This window comes from Takifugu flavidus, chromosome 1 (genome assembly GCF_003711565.1).
Source record: "Takifugu flavidus isolate HTHZ2018 chromosome 1, ASM371156v2, whole genome shotgun sequence".
In the NCBI taxonomy this organism is placed as follows: domain Eukaryota; kingdom Metazoa; phylum Chordata; class Actinopteri; order Tetraodontiformes; family Tetraodontidae; genus Takifugu; species Takifugu flavidus.
In genome coordinates, this window is record NC_079520.1 from 4572899 (window position 1) to 4593752 (window position 20854).

At 44.9% G+C, this 20854-nt stretch overlaps 2 protein-coding genes across 9 annotated transcripts in view; one reads left to right on the plus strand and one right to left on the minus strand.

Moving 5' to 3' along the window:
• hdac4 (histone deacetylase 4) overlaps positions 1-6375 on the plus strand; it is an 80187-nt gene extending 73812 nt beyond the window's left edge. For all 7 annotated transcript variants that reach the window (XM_057027190.1, XM_057027199.1, XM_057027207.1 and 4 more), the window contains 3 exons: positions 1762-1846; positions 1968-2109; positions 2222-6375. In XM_057027190.1, coding sequence (XP_056883170.1) covers positions 1762-1846; positions 1968-2109; positions 2222-2258 — 264 coding nt within the window. In that variant the 3' untranslated portion in view covers positions 2259-6375. The remainder of the gene's footprint in view (positions 1-1761; positions 1847-1967; positions 2110-2221) is intronic.
• Positions 6376-12483: 6108 nt separating this feature from the next.
• On the minus strand, positions 12484-15389 carry twist2. 2 transcript variants are annotated; one of them, XM_057047940.1, is made up of 2 exons: positions 14822-15389; positions 12484-12898 (listed from the first exon to the last, which is right to left on the minus strand). In XM_057047940.1, the coding sequence occupies exons 1-2, from the start codon at positions 15166-15168 to the stop codon at positions 12874-12876; spliced, it is 372 nt and encodes a 123-aa protein (XP_056903920.1). In that variant the 5' UTR covers positions 15169-15389; the 3' UTR covers positions 12484-12873. The 2 variants fall into 2 exon arrangements, with proteins under 2 accessions (XP_056903920.1, XP_056903915.1); XM_057047935.1 differs by having other exon boundaries at positions 14641-15374.
• Positions 15390-20854: the final 5465 nt, after the last annotated feature.

Below are 20854 nucleotides of genomic sequence, written 5' to 3' on the forward strand. Positions count from 1 at the left end.
AACATCAGAACATCTGAGAGTACGCATCTGGAATACAATCCTGTTAAATGGGTCGGCCATGGCCTACCTCAGCGTGGAGGTCTTCCATTGAAGATGAGTTGCGGTCCCCCCCCCCACACACACACACACACACACACGTGCTGGAGCATAACTCTTTAATTGGACCCAAAATAGAACTCCAGGAAGGAACTGGTGGATCAAAGATTCTGTCAATTGCAATCACTCGTGAAAATGGATCTCTGGACACCTGTAGACCGAGAACCAGAGCCTTCATGGCAGCCTGAGACGTGCCGATGTGCCTGAATTAAATCCACAATTTGATGGTAATTACAGGATTCCAGATCACAGACCGAGCAGGATTCAACAGAGACTTGTTATGATCTGTTAAGAGAATATTGAAGGCATATTTGTAGCTTTAGTTGTGATGGCTCCTGAAATTCTCTGGGAGTGTGAAACAATACACACTCGTGGGGCAGACTGGGAGTTTTTAACAGAAAATGTGAGCGCAGAACTCGTCCTCGTGGGCCATAAAATCTGGTCTGGTGTGAATAGGGATTGAGAGAAAGCCAGCACGGCTGTAGTCGGCTAGTGTAGAGATGAACTGGCTACAGCTGGCCTCCATTATAGAGTTAAAAATAGTCTGTTTGCTGCACCTGTTTGGAGCCGATCGCCGACGGCCCACGTGCGTCCCACAGCCGTGAAAAGATGACGTTAGATGTGATATAACGTTGATGTGCAGCCGTTCACAAATTCCTGATTTCCTGTTGGTGCACGTGTGCCTCGGACCATCCCTCTGTGCATGAGAGGGTGTCGTGCCACAGAAGGATTGAGGTATCCCTCAGCCCCTGACCCTCACAGGCCTCCACTTACTATTGGTTTTGACTTAAAGAAAACTTCCCGCTTTAGGGAAGCGAGGCCGTTCTTTTTCCTTTTCTTTACGTGTCTATTCAGTCAGTCCTTCCTTCTACTGGGATTCCGTGTCGCCTGTGCTAGAATGTAAAATTGAGTGGGACTGTTTGACAAAATGGGATGAGAAAGTGCTGTATGTACAGTTGGCCAAAGGGGAAATTGGATCATTCCGGGTTGGGAGGGCACATTAGGGAATACGCTCGTTTCCTCTGAATTGCGGCTCAGAGAGTTTCATAAGTTTAGCTACATTCCCCGAAGTGATTGCGTGTGTGTGCCGATGGGCCGTACACGTCGGAGTGTGAATCGGATGTGCGTGGGACATCTGCGTCCACTACTACACGTCTAGGGCGGGGGACACGGCACAAGGAAGCCATTGTAGTTTGTGTTAAAGAGTAGCAAAGCTGTCGGTGAGTGGGAGGAGGTTTGCATCCGCGGGGCTCTTTTCTATTGTGTCAACAGTTCAAACTTGTTCTCCACCTCATGGAGTGATTCAGTGCTGGGCTGGGGTCCACGCTGGAAAAGTGATCCCTTAAAACCAGGAGCTGACTGCATGTGCTGGAGGGAGGAATCCCCCATGTGTCGGTACAACGGAATACTTTAGGAACTGGCCCTGTTTTGCTTATAGTATGGAGTGCATTCTAAAGACTTAGTTTACTTTAGATTACATAAATATCTGGAAAAATCTGGTGCTGTTTTACATTCCTCAGCCACCAATCTAGAAATTATGTTGATTAGAGGCAAACGTTCAAAAGCACTGTGCATCAAATCTAGTTAAATCTTTTAGATGGGTGGGAAATGCAGCTAGATGTGGAATGTGGCATAAATTGAAGTTTCCTTTTTGTTTATTTGTAGTTGGAGCCAATCCCCGACAAGCTGATGCAGCAGCGGCCGAATGCTAACGCTGTCCGCTCCATGGAGAAAGTTCTCGAAGCTCACGGTGAGTGAACAGGACGTGACAACAGGTCCGACTGTAACACAGGTTATTGCTGGTAACGGTCCTGCTCCTGCTCCTGGTCCTGGTCCTGCTCCTGATGGTTTCCCTCTCTTGTGGCTTACAGGTAAATACTGGTGCTCGCTGCAGCGCTCCGCCTCCACGCTCGGTTGCTCCCTGAGCGAAGCGCTTCAGCGCGACACAGAAGAAGCGGAAACCGTCTCTGCTATGGCCTCATTGTCTGTTGCCAACAAGCACATGGGAAAAAGGTAAGGACTGCCTTAAAATGGCGATATTTCACGACAGATTCCTGTCTTATTTTTAGATTATCAGTAAAATGAGACATGCCCAAGAGCGTTCATGATGTTCACTCTCCCTCAGATCCGAGGAGGAACCGATGGAAGAAGAAACATCCTGAGATTTGGACCCACTGGGAGGCTCTGGCAGCATCCTCCTCCAGTCTGTGTCATAAACGCCGGTTCTGTGTCTCAGTCCTGCCACCCCAGGATGCCACACTGGTGTGGGAGTGGACCAGCGGCGCCTGTGGTGTTAAACAGAACTCTGATTATGACCGTTGGATTCACCAATCAGCCTAAATGTGTCGTACTCGCTTCAGCGCCTCCGGTGTGAGAGGACCAGTTCATCCACCGGACGGTGACACATCAGAGCGCTGGTGGATTTAAACACTAGACGAGCTCTATTAACCGTACACGTAATCTGCAGCTGTCTCCTCCTGAACGTCTCTTCTAGCTTTGCTTCATCCTCGTCGTTTCTTGGATCATTCCTTCCCGCGCTTTTAGGAGAACCAGATGAGAGGGTGACTTTCTAACAGTGATTTCGATATAGACCGTGAGTCCGTGCCTTTTTTTGTTTTTATAAAAGCATGTGGATTTTCCCGTTTCTGACAGAAAGCGCTTTGCCTTAAACATGTTCGAAAACATGGCCTCTTCACCCCCAACAACTTCTCTCTTCTGCCTCGGCGGCCCACGCCTGCGTGTTGGCAGCATGTTTACCTGTCATCCAAGCAGCCTAATGTCTCTTCCTGTGCCTCTACCCTCCGATTTAAAGGTTGTTCTCAAACGTGTGATGCTTGTTCACTCTTAACTACAATTATTTGGACACAGATTCTCACACTGAGGGATGCTTTCTTTCTTTCTTTCTTTCTTTCTTGCTTTTTTCAATATGTTATAATGTCTGGTCAAAATCTGTTGTTGGTACAGTCAGAAGAACACTGTAAAATTATGGGAACAGATCGAACGATTGCAAAATATTTGGACACCCCCCTTGCGGGGAACTTACACAGAAAAAACATAGAAAACAGAAACTAGCAACACAATTTTCTTTTTTTTAATTTGGTGCCAAAAGTGAAAGTGTTGTTTTCTGCTCCGTCATCTGTTGTCACAACGCCAGTTTCAGCGCCGTCTGATTGCTGTAATCAATGAGAGGGTTTTCCAGTGCCCGTTGTACTTTGTACTTTATTTTCTGGTCGACCAGCAGGCCAGTTTTGCACCTACTGAGCCAAATTTTCTGCAACCTGGCAGCACTCGATTCCTTAAAAAGCAGAAAACGTTCAACATTACTGGAGCCTTCACAGATACGCAGGTTGGCCATGATCGCGTATGCAATAACGTACCTCTGTAGTACCGTTACAGGTGCTGAACTCTTTAGCACCTGTCTTCTATTCTTCTTTCTTATATTCCAGTTGTGTAACTGACTGGTTGCCAGGTAACCTCATTAACTGTCAGAAGTTATATGAACTGCTGCGGCCTCTCATTGCTGCTTCCCAGCCTCTTAAAACACATTTTCGGCATCAAATTTAAAAATGTAGCTTTCAGTTTTCATTAAATAAAATAATTGTAGATCAGCTGATAATTGTTGGATGTTACTGATTGACAAACCATCACACTCTGTTTACATTGGATGTAAAACCAGTCAGCCTAAATAGTCACAGCCTTATCACTGTATTTACCATAACAAGGGACAGAGAGGAGGTTAATCTCATTAGGGCCAATTTGTTGGATCGGCCCTCTCTTTAGGGGCCGGGTTGTAAAAACGGCTCCACCACCTGGGATTTTCTAGTGCCGCACAGACTCCCAGCAGCTGCTTTACCGTGTTTAGCCCCTTGTTAAGCACATCTGCTGCACAAATGTCAGTTGGTAAGAGGCAGGTGTGCACATCTGGTGGAGCACCAGCTGTTCTTTATAAATTTGCAATGACACATCTTTTTCTCCTCGTGATTTGTTCTCCTCTCCCCGCCAGTTGACGAATCTCTGAAGGGCAAGGAGTGATTATTAATTTTGATTTTAATTGATGAAGACGCTCTACAAACACTGTCGTATTAAAGTAAAGAAACAACTCTTGTGGCTGTCACCATGTAGCGCTACCAGCCAGACTGCACGAGCCACTGTGGTAAAAATCGGATCTTTCTTTCTAGTATCTTTCTTCACAAACTTTTGCTACAGCGATCCCTCCACCTCATGTCTGGAGTGGTCAGGGACGCCTTCGTGTCATTTTTGGATTCACATTTGACGAGTCTGATCAATATTATCAGTGACCAGGAGGCACAGTGCTGTGGCATTTACTGTCCATAGGAAAACTGACCTCCTGCGTATTCCTGCTGTTGCTTCTCTTCATTCCTCCTCACCTGCGTCTCCGATGGCGATCCTCATTTGTACCTTTGTTTTCTTGTTTTCTCTGGTACATTGTACAGCTGACATATTTCACCTTGAGTGAAGTTTCAAATTTGACTTGTTGTTACATGAGCATGTTCTCTGGGGGGGAGGTGAATGTTTGTACATTGTAAAATGATGAACAATTGTGTATTTACTGTTTGTTTATAGTAGATTTATATATGAAAAGAAATGAGTATATTCTATAAATCTATACAGATTGAAACATTATGACCGTATTTCTTACGCTGATGTTGAAAATGTTAACGAGCACCATGTACTGTCCTTTGTTACAGACGCTTACGTGTTCAGTGGCTTTTTACTGGTTGTCTTTTCTAACTCGGCACTGATGACTAGTTTTTGCTTGTTTTCATTCCATCGTTGTCCTCTCGGCCGGCGATTTTCTTGCGGATGTTTCCGCCGTTCCACATCTGCCTTCTGAGTGTCAGAATGGAAACACACCCGCTGGGTGGTAGTTTTAAAGTCCCGGCGTTTTAAAGAAAAGTGTGACTGAAACTCAAAGATTTTGCACATTTAAAAGTCACTGTTGAGGTAAATTCCAACATTACCAACTACTCCTAGACTCCTAAATCCTCATATTTGACCTCAACCATATGAACTTCCTTCCTGTACTTTCTAATCTTACAGTAAGCCAGAATCTGGGGTTTCCTTTTGACCCACCTTACAAACCCCACAATCATTCACTTTTTTGTACAAACATAATTACGAGGAATCATTTCTACGATGATTTTATTGTAATCTAGTGCATTTTTTGTAGCTCAACTGAATGTATCCCACCTCTACTGAAGTTACACTGATGCTTGTGTTGCCGACCAGTTGCAGAAAACTGCTCACACGCACCCACACACACACCCGCAAAAGGTTTTTTATTAGTATCAGTTCACATCATATCAGGCTAATGCATGTAAAAGCCCTGTCCTTTCCCATTTATATCAGAATTACACAACCATTACCTTTGCTCCTCTATTATTTGTGAAAACTTTAACCAGCCCATCACATCACTGGAAACTCCTGACAGCTGGACCTTTCATGTTTTTTAAACACGAACAAAAACTGTCTGCTTGCTTCAATCATCTGTCGTCACCGCTGGCATTAACTCGTGGCCGCACAGAAAAATAATCCCTGCCACGCTCGGCTGTGGTTTTTGTCAGAACCCTCTTAGTTCAGTCCAGCCAGGTCCAAAACCTCTTTTTCTCTGATTCCTTCTGCATGCCCCTGTACGTCTGCATGTCCCACCTTCCTGTCGTGTCACACATCGGCACAAGGGCTTGAGCACTGATGACGTTCGTGTATTTCACTGTATTTAAACTGTTTCCTCTCGCGTTGCTTTGTTTTCTGCTACAGAAGTGTTTTGAGGCCGCGTCCGTGTTGCTCTTTCACCTGTAAAACACGGAAACGTAAAAGCCTGAAGACTTTAAGCGAATTTTTGCCCTCAGTAGAGGGTAAAATGGCGTCGAGCACTTGTATAAAAACAATATTTTAGAAAAAGAAGCTTTGTAAACTGCAGAAATAGAATGCAACTTTTTATTTAACCCAGGCAAAATGTGACTATGGTGGACGTCTTGGTGCTTTGTCACATGAATTTTAACAAAGGGCTCAATCCAGATGCCTGATCTTTGCTATGGTTGGTCCATCCCACTAAATAAGCCAGTTTTCACTATGACCACTGTGGTTCAAAAACAAACTTCTAGTTTACATGTGTATAAAATGCATCTTCTTTTTTTATCAGTTATGTTTTTGACTTGTACCACCATTGTTACAGAACTAGTACATTTTTCTGGGGAACCTTTGCTCTAACATTTTGTCTTTGACATCTCGGTATAAAGTATTGTTTTGGAAAAACTTTATGGTGTCTTTTTTATTATTATCTTTTAACGAGCTGATCCTGGATCCTATTGTGAGCTGCTGGCAGGAGGCGGTGGGTCATCGTGCGTCTTGCATCACAATAAAAAATGGAATAATAGTGTTTGACTTGATCCAATTTAGTTTGGCGGGTTTCCTGATGATTTACTGCCCAGCTTTCTAAAACAACCCTCCCAAAAACATAATAAAAATATGCACATTTGTATGTAGGAGTAAATGCTGACATCCCTGCAGGATTTTAAAAAATACCCTGAATTTTAACTTTTGAAATTTTTCATTTCTTATCCCTTTTCTACATTTTTGTGGAATTCTCAGTTTAGTCCAGTGGGAGGCAGCATTGCTGGAACGGGGTCCCACAGTAGCTTTGACTGGGATTAGCCACCCATTTGGAAAGGTCGAAGGTCTGAGCTGGTGTCCAAATAAACAGCAGTGAATCCCTGTTGGTGGTGGAACTAACGCTAAGACAACAGTCCTAAAGCAAACAAAACCAATCCCGCCTTACCTCCCCTCAAATAAACACACATTCCGCCACTTTTCTGTCAAACTCTCAATCTGGAGGGTAACAGGGTAAATATTACCACGGAGCCGCGCTTTGTGGCCTCGTCACAGTCTCTGTAAATCACCGCGGGCTGGGGCGCTCTGCGCGGCGTCAAAGACAAACGAAAAGCAGCGGCGCTCTGCTTGCCTGAGAGAAGGAGGTCAAACTGAGACAAGAGCGACAATATTTACCATCATACGAATGCTGTAAAGGGCCCCTGAAGCCTCCCTGAAGTCAATGACGTTAAGGCTGGAATGTGACCTCTTTATGGTTCCGCCGACGCACAGACTGCCCGTCTCACCTTTAGCTGGCTGTAGCCTCCGCGCAGCCCGCCGTCCTCAGTGAGGTCGGGTCACAGGAAAGGTGGAGCCCCGCTGCTTGAACTTTCCCCCCTTGTGAAGGCCAGCCCACAAGACGGTCGCCTCTTCCACCACAACAAAGGCCTCAAATCAGGGGAAAACCCCTCTATCTGTTATCCCTCTCGTTATCCCACCATGACATTCCGGCCTCCCTGCCGTCATCGTCGGTTTGCTCTGTCATTACGCAGCCACCGATGCGCCGTATGGTAAAAAAAGGCTCATCCTCCCAGTCCTGCTCGTCACCACGGCTTTTAATTGCAGGCTTGACTGGCTCAAAATGGAGATGAGGCTTGGAGCTAATTACAGATGAGTCATTAGAGTCAGATTTGGATCATCAACACACGTTAGATTTGCCAAAAATAATTGAGTTTGTTTGTTTCTCTGTGGACGTGGAAACGGGAAGACAATGAAAGTTCAAGACTCGCTCTTTCTTCAAGGTGCCGGTGATCACAGCCGCGCCGTTCAGGCCTTTGCTCAAACAGCATCCAACTGCTGTGTGTGGGAAAGGTCCTGGAAGCTGTTTTGAGACTTGCGAAATAAACAAACACGATGCATTCCTTTATTTTCAGCTCCTCTCAGTCCATTGGAAGATCTGCGGGCTGCACTTTATCCGGACAGCTGAGCTGACGGGTTTGGTGGATGATCTGGTTCATGGCTGCCGTGAACTGGAGGCGTCTCATTTCTTCATGCATTAACATCAAACTTGAGGGTAAAGAATGCTGATTAAAGAATATGAAGACCACTTGACACCATCACAGATGTTCTCTCCAGACTGACGTGAAAGTTTTCTGAAGAAAATGTGGAAATTTTGATCATTTTAATAGATCTGTGCCGTTGAACGTGGCTTCAAAAGACATCCTGTTCTAATGAACGCAGCATGTCTACTTGGACCCGAGAATGATTGTGATTTTTGTGGTTCCTGTGAACCAATAAACACATTTTTAGTGAGAACGCAAAGATTCCTGAGCTTATTATCACAGAATGTCACAGATGATGATGATGATGATGATGAAGCCTCATTAAATTTAGACTCTACCAAAAATGGATTAATGGAGGAAGGACCTGTGACCTGCACTGCAGCCAACCATGAGGGGATTATCAAGGTATTTTTTTTAAACTCTGATATATTTCATGTCATATCTGGACAGACACGGCTGGAATCTGAAACAAGACATAGTGGCGCTTTCTTTAAATACTGTATTTTCATAATCACAGGCCTTCAGTTAGGTAGTAGGGGTCACTCATCACACAGATGGACAGTTACCTTTTATCAGTTTACAGATTATGATAAGTTGCCAAGGAGACGGGCTGAGATCTAGATGCCAGGCGGTTTAAACCTGAACTGATTAAAAAAAGTTTCTACTGAATCATTAAAGCCGATTTGCCATAAATGTTGTGTCCTTGCCTCCGTCCTCTGACTGAAGAGAAAATTCAAGCGAGCGAGTGGTGTGACCCGCTGACCTCTGCAGAACCTGGCGATGGCCTCTGATGTTAATGAAAAGCAAAGGGGCAGGGGGATGTTGGGAGGTGACCCCTTCGGCACACCCAGAACCCCCTCCTGTGTCCTCCACGGGCCCCCGAGATGAATCAAGTTTCACAGCTGAAGATGAAGAAAACGCTGGAATTGATGGCCGACTGTTGGAGAGAGAAATGCAGCGTGTGGATGGTGTGACCTGAATCCTCAGAGTTATCGTAAAAAATATGAAAGTTTCACGGATATATTACAGTTTGAGGTTGCATAGCATAGAAACAAAAGTGATTAGAATAAAGGAATAATGAACAGAGAGGCTAAAGAAACTGGATGTAATGGGTTAGAGCGGTCAAAAGAAGTGGCTACAGTGGACAGAGATGCTAAGTAGACGGGGACAGAGAGGTTAAATGGACTGGGTGTATTGGGTCACACCCTTCAAACATAATAATTCTAAACCGTAAAACAATATCATTTAGTCCACCTAAAGAGTCACACGTGTTTTTTTTCCTCAGGTGACGTTTTCTCTCACTCAGAATTTATAAATCTGTGAAAGAACCAGAAAATCCTGGTTGAAAGTTGAAGCTGCTGGCTAATTCAGGGATTAAGCAGATGGAGAACATGAGAATGAAGCACTTTATTTAACATTTCTACTTGTGCGTGTGTGTGTGTGTGTGTGTGTGTGTGGTTGTGTGTGAGTGTTTGTGTGTGTGTGTGTCCAGATGGACAAAGCATGATGCCAGAAGGGAAGATGTGCAGTGAGGTCCAGAGCCAGCAGCCATTAAGCGCGCGCACGCATGCACGCGCGCGCACACACACACACACACACACACACACACTCATACATTTCTCCTCAAACCAAACCAAGCAGTTCTGATAGGTTCTTCATGCATTATTTATTGCCTAATGAATCCGTTTTTGGATCCGGTCCAAACTTTATACCAAACACAACAGTGTGTGCGAGTGAATAACAAAGACTTTGTGTTTGGACTATTGGTCATGAAAGACAAATGTGCTTCATACATCACAGAGGGTTTGAATGGAAGCATCTGCACATGTACAGTATATTTCACAGCCTTGATCTGCGTGTGAAACGTCCTCTGTGTTTTTATCTTATTGATCCCATACAGGAGGATGTAAAAACAAGAACAGCTCAGCTTTTGTTCAGGGGGAAACAGCGGCTGATGGTTCCTAGAACTGACAATAATTGCACATGAAAGTTGTGTTTCTTCTCTGGAGCGTTCCACACGAAGGCGAATGCCTGGCAGTCCCTGCAGGAGTGCTCTCACAACCCTCCGCATGTCAAGGTCTACTCCTCCACTCCGCAAAGGCCCTGATGAGTCATGTGATGAAGACCCCGGAGGAAGAGACCAACAGTAGCATTCGCTCATTTCTACGAGGTGTGGGTCAGTTCTGCCACTTTGTTCCATTTCCATCTGCTCCATCTTTGTCCCGCTGAAACCAGTAAACACGGCTACTTAACACTTTCGTGACTGGTATGAAAGGTGCATGATGGAAGTCTGGGAAAACCAGCGGAGTTTTATCAAGGTTCTATGAGATCCATTTTAAGCAGCTTAGATCATTTAAATAATTATTATCCTGTAGCAGCATGAAATCCGACTGGATTATACAAAATATAGTTGAGAAAAACAAACGTTCTCTCCCAGAGGCCTGATGAAAATGCAGCAGGCCTTCCTGCTCTGGATCATGGTCTCATTAAATGATGAAATGAAGGAGAGGCAGGAGAAAGGCCAGAGCCTCATCTAAGTCCTTTTCATCCCAGCAGCCTTTGACAGCCAAGCCTTTGGCAGGAGCGGCATCTCTCTCTCTCCCTCTCTCACACACAATCAACCCCCCCCCCCCCCACACACACACACACACACACACACATCATTTGAGTTGTTAGCATGCCTGCACGCTCCAGCTTTCATTTACATCTCCTGAGAGTGCAGGGGGGTACAATCATATACCAGAGCAGTGAATCTGATTTATCGTTTCTGGTTTTGTAATTGTGGAGAGAAATTCCTGCACATATGATTAAAGCTGCAACATTAACTAATTAAGAATTAGCTTTAAACCACATTTATGGCATGTGCAAACACCCCTCTTATTGTCAAAAACAAATAAAACTCTTTTATTTAAAGTAAAATACCGCATCTAAGGTGCGAACAACACATAATTTCCTTTTAAAAAGAAGGAAAGAAAAAAGAAAACAAACCACAGAGCAGCTCAATGCTCTAACATCTTCTGATGCACCTCATTTATATGAGGGAGTGTTCCTCCACAACAGAGAAGGAAAGACACTGATTGATGGTTTGTGTATTTCAAATCATCGTGTATGAAGCTGAATGTATTTACACAGCTGACCATCAACACGCACACACCCATCCTCGTATTCCTGCCTTTGCGGGGACTTTCAATACGTCGCAAAATGTCCTCACTTTGGTAGTAGAATGGGTTTTTGGTACCCAGTAAGTAGCATATACACGGACACACACACAAGGCAGAAAAGGAAACTTCAACCACGCCGACATCAGTATGCTAAACACCCCCCCAGTGTGGCTATGCTGAACCCACCCCCCCAACACACACACAAACACACGCACACACACAGTATAAACCTTTGCTTTATTCGCCTTTTTACTGCAAATTAAAGTTTTGTAGCTTTTTCCGTCTGATTTTACGGGAAACATCTGGAGCAGCGGCCCCGGGTGATGGCGCGCCGCTCCGTGAGGGCCCGGGATAATGAGCAGGTATCAAACAAACTCCTACGGATAAGCCGGCCGTGGTCAGACCACCGCGTCACAGACCTGCTTCATCTTTGACACGAGGAGAGACGATTTAACTGTTTGTTGTGTTAGAAAAGGCTTCAAACTGGGCAGACTGGGGATCAGGTGTGAAAGGCCTCCTGCAGCTCATTGAAACATTCCTCCTTCTGCAGCCCCTGCTACAGCAGAAGGTTAGAAACGGGACTAAACGCGGTTATCAGAGTGGGATTAGTACAAACACTTTCACAAAGTTTAGGTTTTGCCATTGGGAAATAGTTTGCATATCCTGCGTACTTTGGTTCCCACCTGGGAAAAGTCTCAGTGTGCCGGCTGACTGCATACTCTCGCGAATAAAGGCGGTCTGTTTGTTGGGTTTTGGATTATTTAGACGTTTAAACATAGAACGATATCAGAGTCACCCAAGCGTTGCGGGGTCCACAATGAGCTCCTTTCACCCTTGAGATCGCATCTCTCTGTCTGGACGATGTAAACACTTAAATGTTTGGAAAGTGCACGATCAGGCAAATTTCTCTCTCTATTATTATTAGTATTATTTTTTCAATCTGCAAGCCGATCGTGACTGTCCTTATCTGCGGGCTCCCTGCTCCTACAGAGCCAAAGGAGCTGCCATTTGATATAATTACGCCCGGCGTTTTCTGGCTCACGGTTTGAATTTCCTTCACATTTGAGTTCGAATTTCCTTCACTGTTAATGAAGCTGTGTTTCTTTTACGGTCTTTTTTTCTTCTTTGTAAGAGGCGACCGAAGGGAAAAGGTCGATTCTCACACCCATAAGTGAAGTGTGGGCAAGTCCTCAGCCCTCCTCACAACCCGAACCCCTGTGCTCCTCCGCGCTTCTGCGGTGACATATTTGTTTTCCAAATTCCCAGCAAGGAAATTCAAATGGAATTCCCCAGGAATCATTCAACATTGGCCTAAAATAAATCATAAGCAATACTTCATTCAAAAATATGTTTTAATAAATAGGCAAAACAAACAAAAATGTACAATGGACGGAGACTCCGTAAAAAAGTCGGTGAAATAAATCCATGCAGCGATCGACCCTTAATTGCAATGTTCCCTTAACAGGATATAGTCGCACTTACCGATATGCATTCATTTATGTATATATTTACATATATATTTCAACTTTGGCTGAAAAGTCCCTTGAAATATATATATCCTCCTCAGAGCGGTTAAAGGAAGGCCTCCGAGCATGGCCTGAGCACGCACACACGCACAGCCACATAAAACACACACGAGCGCCCAGGTTCGTAGGTGTCGGTCACATTACGTCTCTTCGTCGTGCTTTTGAGGTCGGAGGGTCCTCCAAGAATCCCTTTGGTCTTCAAAACTCGGTGGCAGCTGACAGTCTGTGATGGAAACAGAGGAGGAACGATTAATGACGCACGAAAGCGCTTTTACGCACGAGCTGGATTTTTTTTTGAGTTCGTCTTTTTTTTTTTTTTTTTTTTTTTTCTATCCTCACTGGCTCACTCAGCATGTTGGAAGTCATTAATGAATCAATTATTAAGCCACCGAGTTGAGTAAAACCATATGGCGGCAGGAAGGGCAGTCACACCGCGGGTTTGACTGCAGCTGCGGAGAAAAATAAAACATTTTCCTCGTTTGGGTTTGAGGCACCTGAGTAAAGTCTCTTGCTTTAATTCCGATGCGGATTAGCGGACAGTCCCATAATAATAAATTATAACTCCTCGGGGCGGCCGTAATCCCAGATTCAATTAACTGCAAACTGCAAGGTCGCTCCAGTGATTTTAAAGGCTGTTGTTGCAGGCCTTGATTTTATATTCGCCGGGTTTTAATCCGTAATATTCACCCCCAAGGACGCGTTCCAGTTCTTTTAATATCACGTGGTTTGCGTAAAGAAAATACAGGCCGAACTAAAACTTGATAGTGCTTTTCTTTTACGCCCCACGGTGGTCAATTAAACCATGGGTGGAAACTCCACCTTCAAACACACACACACACACACACACACACACACACCACACACACACACACACACACACACACACACACACACACACAGCAACCGGGCTTGTTTTATAAGACAGCAAAGTCTCACTGATGGGCCCTCTAACTACACACTAGGAACGGGAGAACTAAACAAACCCGGCTTGTATTTATTCTAAGCAGGAGTGTTATTTAGTGTCTCCCACCTTGTGCTCCGAGCACATCACACAGGAAGCAGACTTGAATGAGCAGCTCCCTTGATTGAATAGCCCTCGAACACCGTTTGACGTGCTTGCATTTCAAATTTGCTGTTGGAATCGGCTTAAAGCTCACCGTGAGAAAACAAAACATCTTCTCTGAGAACTGTTTGCTTGCAGTTGGCCGAGTATTTTTACGTAGTTATTTGTCTGCAGGAGGGTTGACACGAACCGCGACTCGAGTTTAAAACCGCAAAAACAACGCGCGCCCGCGTACTCGTTCATGCAAGCTTACGATGGCTGATATTTTTTGTCGTCTTGGTTTGGCTTCAGGTCCAGCAGAGCCACCATTCCTGCGGTCTTCTCACCGGAAAGCCCCCCAGTGTGGAAATGAATTGCCAGCGGTGGCACAGCTGCACGCACGGCACAATTCAGAGTAGAACCTCACATTCTAGAAACCATATTCTGTTTTTGTTGTTGTTGATGTTTTTTTTCGTAAAATAATAATTCCCAAATGAATCCTCTATATTAAAATGGTGCGGGGCGGTGGCCTGGCGCAGGTTGAGCAAAAGCAACAACAATAATAATCTAAGAATTGTTTTGGGGAGTCAGGTTTTGAGGTTGTGAGCAGACAGTTGTGAGACTAAGCTACGCAAGCGTAAAGACGCAAACAGGCGTCAATTTGAACTTAAATACCTGCGGACATATAGAGGGTCTGATTTTTAATTAGATTGTTGTCACATCCAAATCACCACCGTGCTGAGAGTTGAGAAGACTGACTGCGTCTGGTCTCTCACACTAATCGGAAATTGTTAATGCGATGACATCACTTATTTTCTTCTAAAGTTTTCTTTTTTAAAATCATTCTAAAAGTAAATGGAAAAGTGAATGGCCTAGAAGCCAGAAGATGTTGTTAAGCGTTGGTTTCTGTCTGTGGTACCCACCGCTTTGGCATTCTAAATGAAGGTCTCTGCGTACTAGTGAGATGCTGACATTGACCAAGCGCCCTCCATCCTCCACACCGAGAAAGCGTAACTGAGTCTTTCGTGCGCGACGTAGCTGCAGCTGGACATCTTGTTGTCCATCTCGTCGCTCTGCAGCACCTGACAGAGAAAGTCAATGTACCTGGACGCCAGCTTCAGCGTCTGTATCTTGCTCAGTTTGTCCGACGGCAGCGTGGGGATGATTTTGCGTAAAGACGCGAAGGCCTCGTTCAGAGACTGAGTCCGTTGCCTCTCCCGGACGTTGGCCAGGACTCGCTGGTTCTGCAGCTCCTCGTACGATTGGCTGCTGCTCGGACTCGCCTTTTTGCCCCGCTTGACTGGACCCGGGCTGCTCCCGCTGCTGTCCTCGCTGGATTTTTTACTGTGCCTCCTCTTCTTCGAAAAGTGCTTCTGCTGTCTGTCCAGCTCCTCCTCACTGGTCACCAGACTATCCACAGGGGAGACCGGGGAACTGGAGCCCTCTTCCATTTCTTTCTTGAAGAAATGCAAGGAGAGAGAGGAGAACACGCTGTCCACCTTAGAAGCCGTGGTTACAAAAGTATGTAGAAATCCTCAAAGATGAGTGGAACGGCGACAGGACGTCTCACTGCGCGCGTCTCGGGTTGTTTTCAGAGCGGAGGCTGGCACGCTTCTCCTGACGCAGGAAGTATTTTCCCTTCTGATTTTAAGGAACCTTATCCCGGGTTCAGATGCTAAATAGTTTGGACAGTGGAAGGGGAGGGGTCTAATGGGCGGAGGGGGGACTAGAGTGCGCGCCCCGGTCTGCTAATAAGCAGGAGGGACCAGTCAGGGTATCAAGTGTCTGGACTGAAATTCAGTTAGTGAATGCGACTAAAACAATGCTCGAATTTATTTTCTGTTTGAATTTCGATTGTTGGCCTTCTATGTTCTCACTATGATTAAAAGATTTATGTGTAAATTTAGTCACAAATACTCTGAATATAACTTTTTTCACTCATCTCGATTACCGCATAAAGATCATGAAATTCTTACAGAAACATTACGGCCTATTTCTATTTATTTTTTAAACAAAGCTAAACATATATGAATTATTTTCTAGGACGACCCTGTTTAATTCCAAGGCCTTTGAACCGCCCTCGTTCAGCAAACCGGGCTGTGCGCTCCGAGGGGAGGACTCTTCAGTCCTCTTCATTTTAAATCGAATCAGGACTGAAGAAGCGCACAGTTCCTATAACGTGGAAGCCAAAGAGGAAGAAGGCTTTAAAACCAACCAAAGTGTTCCCCGGTTTCTGCTGATGCCTCCAGCGGAACTCCATGCGTTTTGTCAGCGGTTCCACCTCTTGATCTTTTTTTTGTGTGTGTATTGGTGCACAGGTGGCTCAAATTATGGAGCCGAGAAATTTCCTGCGCCTCAACGCAGTTTGTCCAAATCAGCTGGCGGACCTCAAGAGATTTCAGTGACCGCAGCACGGTGCCGCTTTCATGCTCAATCGGTCCTAAAAATGCAAATAAAATGGAAATAAGCATCAAAGTAATATAAATAGAATATTTAATTGGACTGACGAGACTTTTTTTTCCATGAACAATTTCACCGCTATTCTCAAAATGAATAAATTACTATTAACAATTGATCGAATGTTATGGAATAATTTCCTGTAACAATGAAAAATCAAATTTAGTTGAATACTTCTACTACTACTAATAATAATGTCCGCATACCAGGATTTGATATCGTTTGTTCTCCTGAAAGTCGCACAACAACGTGCAAACGCGTGCGTTCTGTGAGCTCCCTTTTCATGTGTCGTGAGCCTCAGTCTGCTTTGTGTTGTGGGGCTCCTGGTAATGGTGACTGTCACACTTCTTTAACTCGCAGCCAGAGCTCTTTATTCAGGGCCTGGCATGCCTGCGTGTATCTCACTCACACAACATCTTCATAAAGGCTGCAATGTTTAACATGCACTATTCATGTGAAATACACGGACACACACACACACACACCTCCCTTTGGCTGATTATGCCCTCTGACCTTCTGCTCGACAGCTCAGCTGCAGGAGGCCTCGCTCGCCCATGGGGAGAAGGTTCTAACTTGGGGAGTGAGTGTCTGATCCTGCCCAGCGTGACTATTGGTTCTCCACATACACACTTATAAAAAAAATAGAAAAAAAGTGAGAGGTGGGGGCCCTGGCCTGCACTTTTCCATCCACTGTAGGCCTGAGGCAATGATAAGTGGGCTCTTATAACAAAGGCTGAGTAATGAGGATAACAGCTTGTCTGACAAAAATCAGTCCTACTTACATTTGACAGAAAATGATACGAAACCATTCTGTGTAAAAACTCTAGAAGTATCTGTAGAAACCTCTAAATTCCTATTTTGAAAAGTACGGGTGAAATGATTTGAGTGACAGCAGATTTTTTTGATATTTAAAAAAGTTTATTTTTAATGGCTTGAGAAAATTCAAATAGAAAATAGAGTGGCAGTTTTAAAGCTAAAGTCAGATGTTTCATACTTAAAAACAGCCCAAGACAAGAGGAGGAAAATAAAAAAGCAAATTAGGTCTCATTGTCGTGATTTGCTAATCGTGCCATAAAAACAGAATTAAAAGGACAATAACACTTGAACGTTTGGCCTTCAGACAATGAGATATGCACAACACGCAGAGAGGGAAATATACTTCGACAATAAGTAAAATAAAGATTTTCCCTCCAAACTTCTGCATCTATAAAGTTTCATGAAAACAATTAAAATATTAATTGGCTCCATGTTCCAAACTGAATATATACAGAATTTAACTGATATCCGCAGGTGTCATCATTGAATCTTTCACCGAACCAGTGTAGACCAGCACGATTTGTAAAAAAAATCATAATAATCCTGACATGAAATAAAATCTGGAGTTTGGAGTTGAATTGTCTTATTAAAAACTATTTTAGATGTTGAGAGAGAGAGAGAGGAGAGAGAGAGAGAGAGAGAGGAGAGAGAGAGAGAGAGAGAGAGACAGAGAGAGAGAGAGAAAGCTGCCTCTTAGTTCAAAGATCATCTCTTGTAACTCACAGAATCAGGATTACTCACCTCTGTCTCCTATGATCCCTTTCAAAGCCGCTCCACATTTCTCCAGAGCTCGCTTAGCCCAGGTCCTTGGTGCTGTCCCATCAGTAAAACCACATCCCTGTCGCACGCACGGCCTCAACCATCGACCCCGCTCAGTGGGGAAAAAAAGAAAAAAGCCGACGGAGAGGTGAAGGCCAGAAGGTGCTGAGAGACAAAAAGCAGGTTTGGGATTTTGAAAGAGAGAGCGAATAAAGAGGAAAGAGGGAGAGGAGAGAGAGAGAGAGAGAGAGAGAGAGAGAGAAAGCTGCCTCTTAGTTCAAAGATCATCTCTTGTAACTCACAGAATCAGGATTACTCACCTCTGTCTCCTATGATCCCTTTCAAAGCCGCTCCACATTTCTCCAGAGCTCGCTTAGCCCAGGTCCTTGGTGCTGTCCCATCAGTAAAACCACATCCCTGTCGCACGCACGGCCTCAACCATCGACCCCGCTCAGTGGGGAAAAAAAGAAAAAAGCCGACGGAGAGGTGAAGGCCAGAAGGTGCTGAGAGACAAAAAGCAGGTTTGGGATTTTGAAAGAGAGAGCGAATAAAGAGGAAAGAGGGAGAGGGAGAGAAGGAAAGGCCAAATGGATGGATGTGTGGTGATTCACTGGCCTTTGATCTGGCTCAGAGAGCTCAGGATGTGTGAGGGAACTTATGGAGGAGATGATTTGTGAGACACCGTGATGAGTGGAATTTGACTGCCTATGCGTCTGCCAGCATGGGTTACCTCGGCTTTCGGGCTCCCAAAACGCTTGTCAGGCTCGACCCAAACGGTTCTGGCTAGCGGGACCTGAAGCCACGGCTCGCCTGTGTGCACACGTGTGTGTCCGGCCGTGCGCGCGCTTTGAAACCCGTCTACACCATACATTAGCACCTGATGATTGTGTGCATGAACGTATCTGCAGCTGTCGCTCCATATGTGCGCGTGCACGCACATGTCAGAAATTGATTCAAGATGAACCAAAGATGTTCAGCAGAGGAAAGGCCCAGCTGGATCTAATTGCACAGAATACAGTGTCTATTACCAGCAGCACAATCGCTTTAAAGCTACTTGTAGCCTCACTGTTCCTATTACAGTAACTAGTTACACAATGGAGCCTTGTAACACAACAAAAGAGGGGGGAGGGGACAGAACTCATTTTTAAAAGCACGAAATACTGTATATGTCAGTGTTTAACCTTTACTCATTATGTAGGTATCTACAGGATGCTAGGGCGGCTTGAATCACACAACACTGGCTCTTATAATGGGGATTTAAGTAAAGGCAGCAACATGATCAAACCTTTTCTGTCTGAGCTTCCAGCAGAGATACAGAGCGGGGTGATGCACGTATGACCAACTGCGATGTCGCCTTTTTAATCTTTCCTCAGTCTGCTTGGATCCGTTCCCGCCTGGAAATATTTTTACTGCTTTTATTTTTCTCAGCGGTGGATAGCTAACGTGCGAAGACTTCAAACACGGCTGTGCGGAACACGCTCCCAGTAATATCTCAGCATTTCATTTTACACACTCGAGCCTCAAAACATGTCTCCATTGGGATTTGTCCTTGTGCCTCCAAAGTTACTCTCAAAACAGGCCTTCTATTCTCAGAATCCTGATCCAGATCTTCAAATGGGACCTCAGCTGGGTCAATCAAACAAACATCTGATCACAATCAAAATGATCCAACTGAAGCCTCTTTTTTTAGGCCCGAACTGCTAATTTCCTTAGTTGGATTCACCTGTTTCTCTAAAACTGCAGTATTTTGTTCAGTCCTTTTAAAAACACAATAAAAATATCAGGATATCAATATTAGCAGAGTTAATGACAAATTCTACTCTTTCAGATAGCCTACATCTGTAAAAAATGATTCATTTGGATGCGCTGCTATCCAGAACCCAATAAAAGCTGGTTGTTAATTTTCCATTGTTCTGAGTAAATCGGGAGTCTTTTTCAGGAAGCCAATGTCTCCCACAGAGTGGGAAACCCAAAAGTCATGTGTGTTTTCCAGCTTTTTTCCTGTAAGTCTTGAAAACTGTGACTCAACCCTCGCGTAAACCCTGGTTATCTTTCACGAGAACAGAAATTACAGCCTCACTTCCAACAAACAGATCGATAAGGAACATAAATAAGCTTTTGTTTGAGTTCTCTGTGTTCTTTCCTCGGAGCCCAACAAGGCCCACGCTGTCATTCGTAGGCAGAGCAGAGCAACGAAACCGCAGGCGATATTGGCGAGGTGCACGCCGGCCAATAAAACCGTGGGCACCGCCGCTCACTGGAGTGGCTCAGAAGCATTCATTCATACATCCACACTTCTCAGATGTGCTGCTCCGGGGATGATGACAAGGTGTTTCTGAAATCACATTAGGGGCCCTTTCATAAAGGTTTCATTGGGGAGTGTGTAACAGCTTGAAGCGTTTAGGCTTTGTTTAATACGATGCAGACTCGCTGCTCCACGCTTTGTCTCCCCTGTGGAAAAGGGGGCCTGTGATGCCAGAGACCCCCACGGTCAGAGTTTGCTTTGATATCTCGGGGTGCTATAAGGGGGGGTGGGGGGTAAGACAGAATAACTCTCCGCCTGCCCCCCTTGTCTTCCACGCACACACACAACCATCAGCACCACCTAAAGCCCGCCTGCTCAGTACCTGCCCTGCAGAGTTATGGCGTTCCAGAGAGCGCTTTGAAGTGCGGCTCTCTGCGGCCTGATGTCTTTGAGGAGAGCGGAGCAGATAAAAGAAGCGGTGATCTACAGTGCCGAGTTCACCTCAGGAGCATGCTGTATCTGTTAGGAGAGGTGGTTTTCGAACACTAACAGTTCATCATAAAATGAAATATTTGTATATGTGACATGATTCCATGGAGCGCATGTTCTGCACGTACAATCTGGGCTTCAGTGAAGGATGCTCGGGTCGGACTCTTCTGCAGATCGCTGGGCTTCTGATGTTTGAAGACCCTGGTCAGATGAGCTGCATGTTTCACTGAGTGGAAGAAGAAAACCCAACTTTTCAGGTGTGATCAATGGATTCTGATGGAAATGAATGATCTAAATGTTCATTTGTGTCAGGTATCAACAGATTCAGCAGTTGGGAGCCAACTAATAACACAAAGGCTGTGGGTTTGATT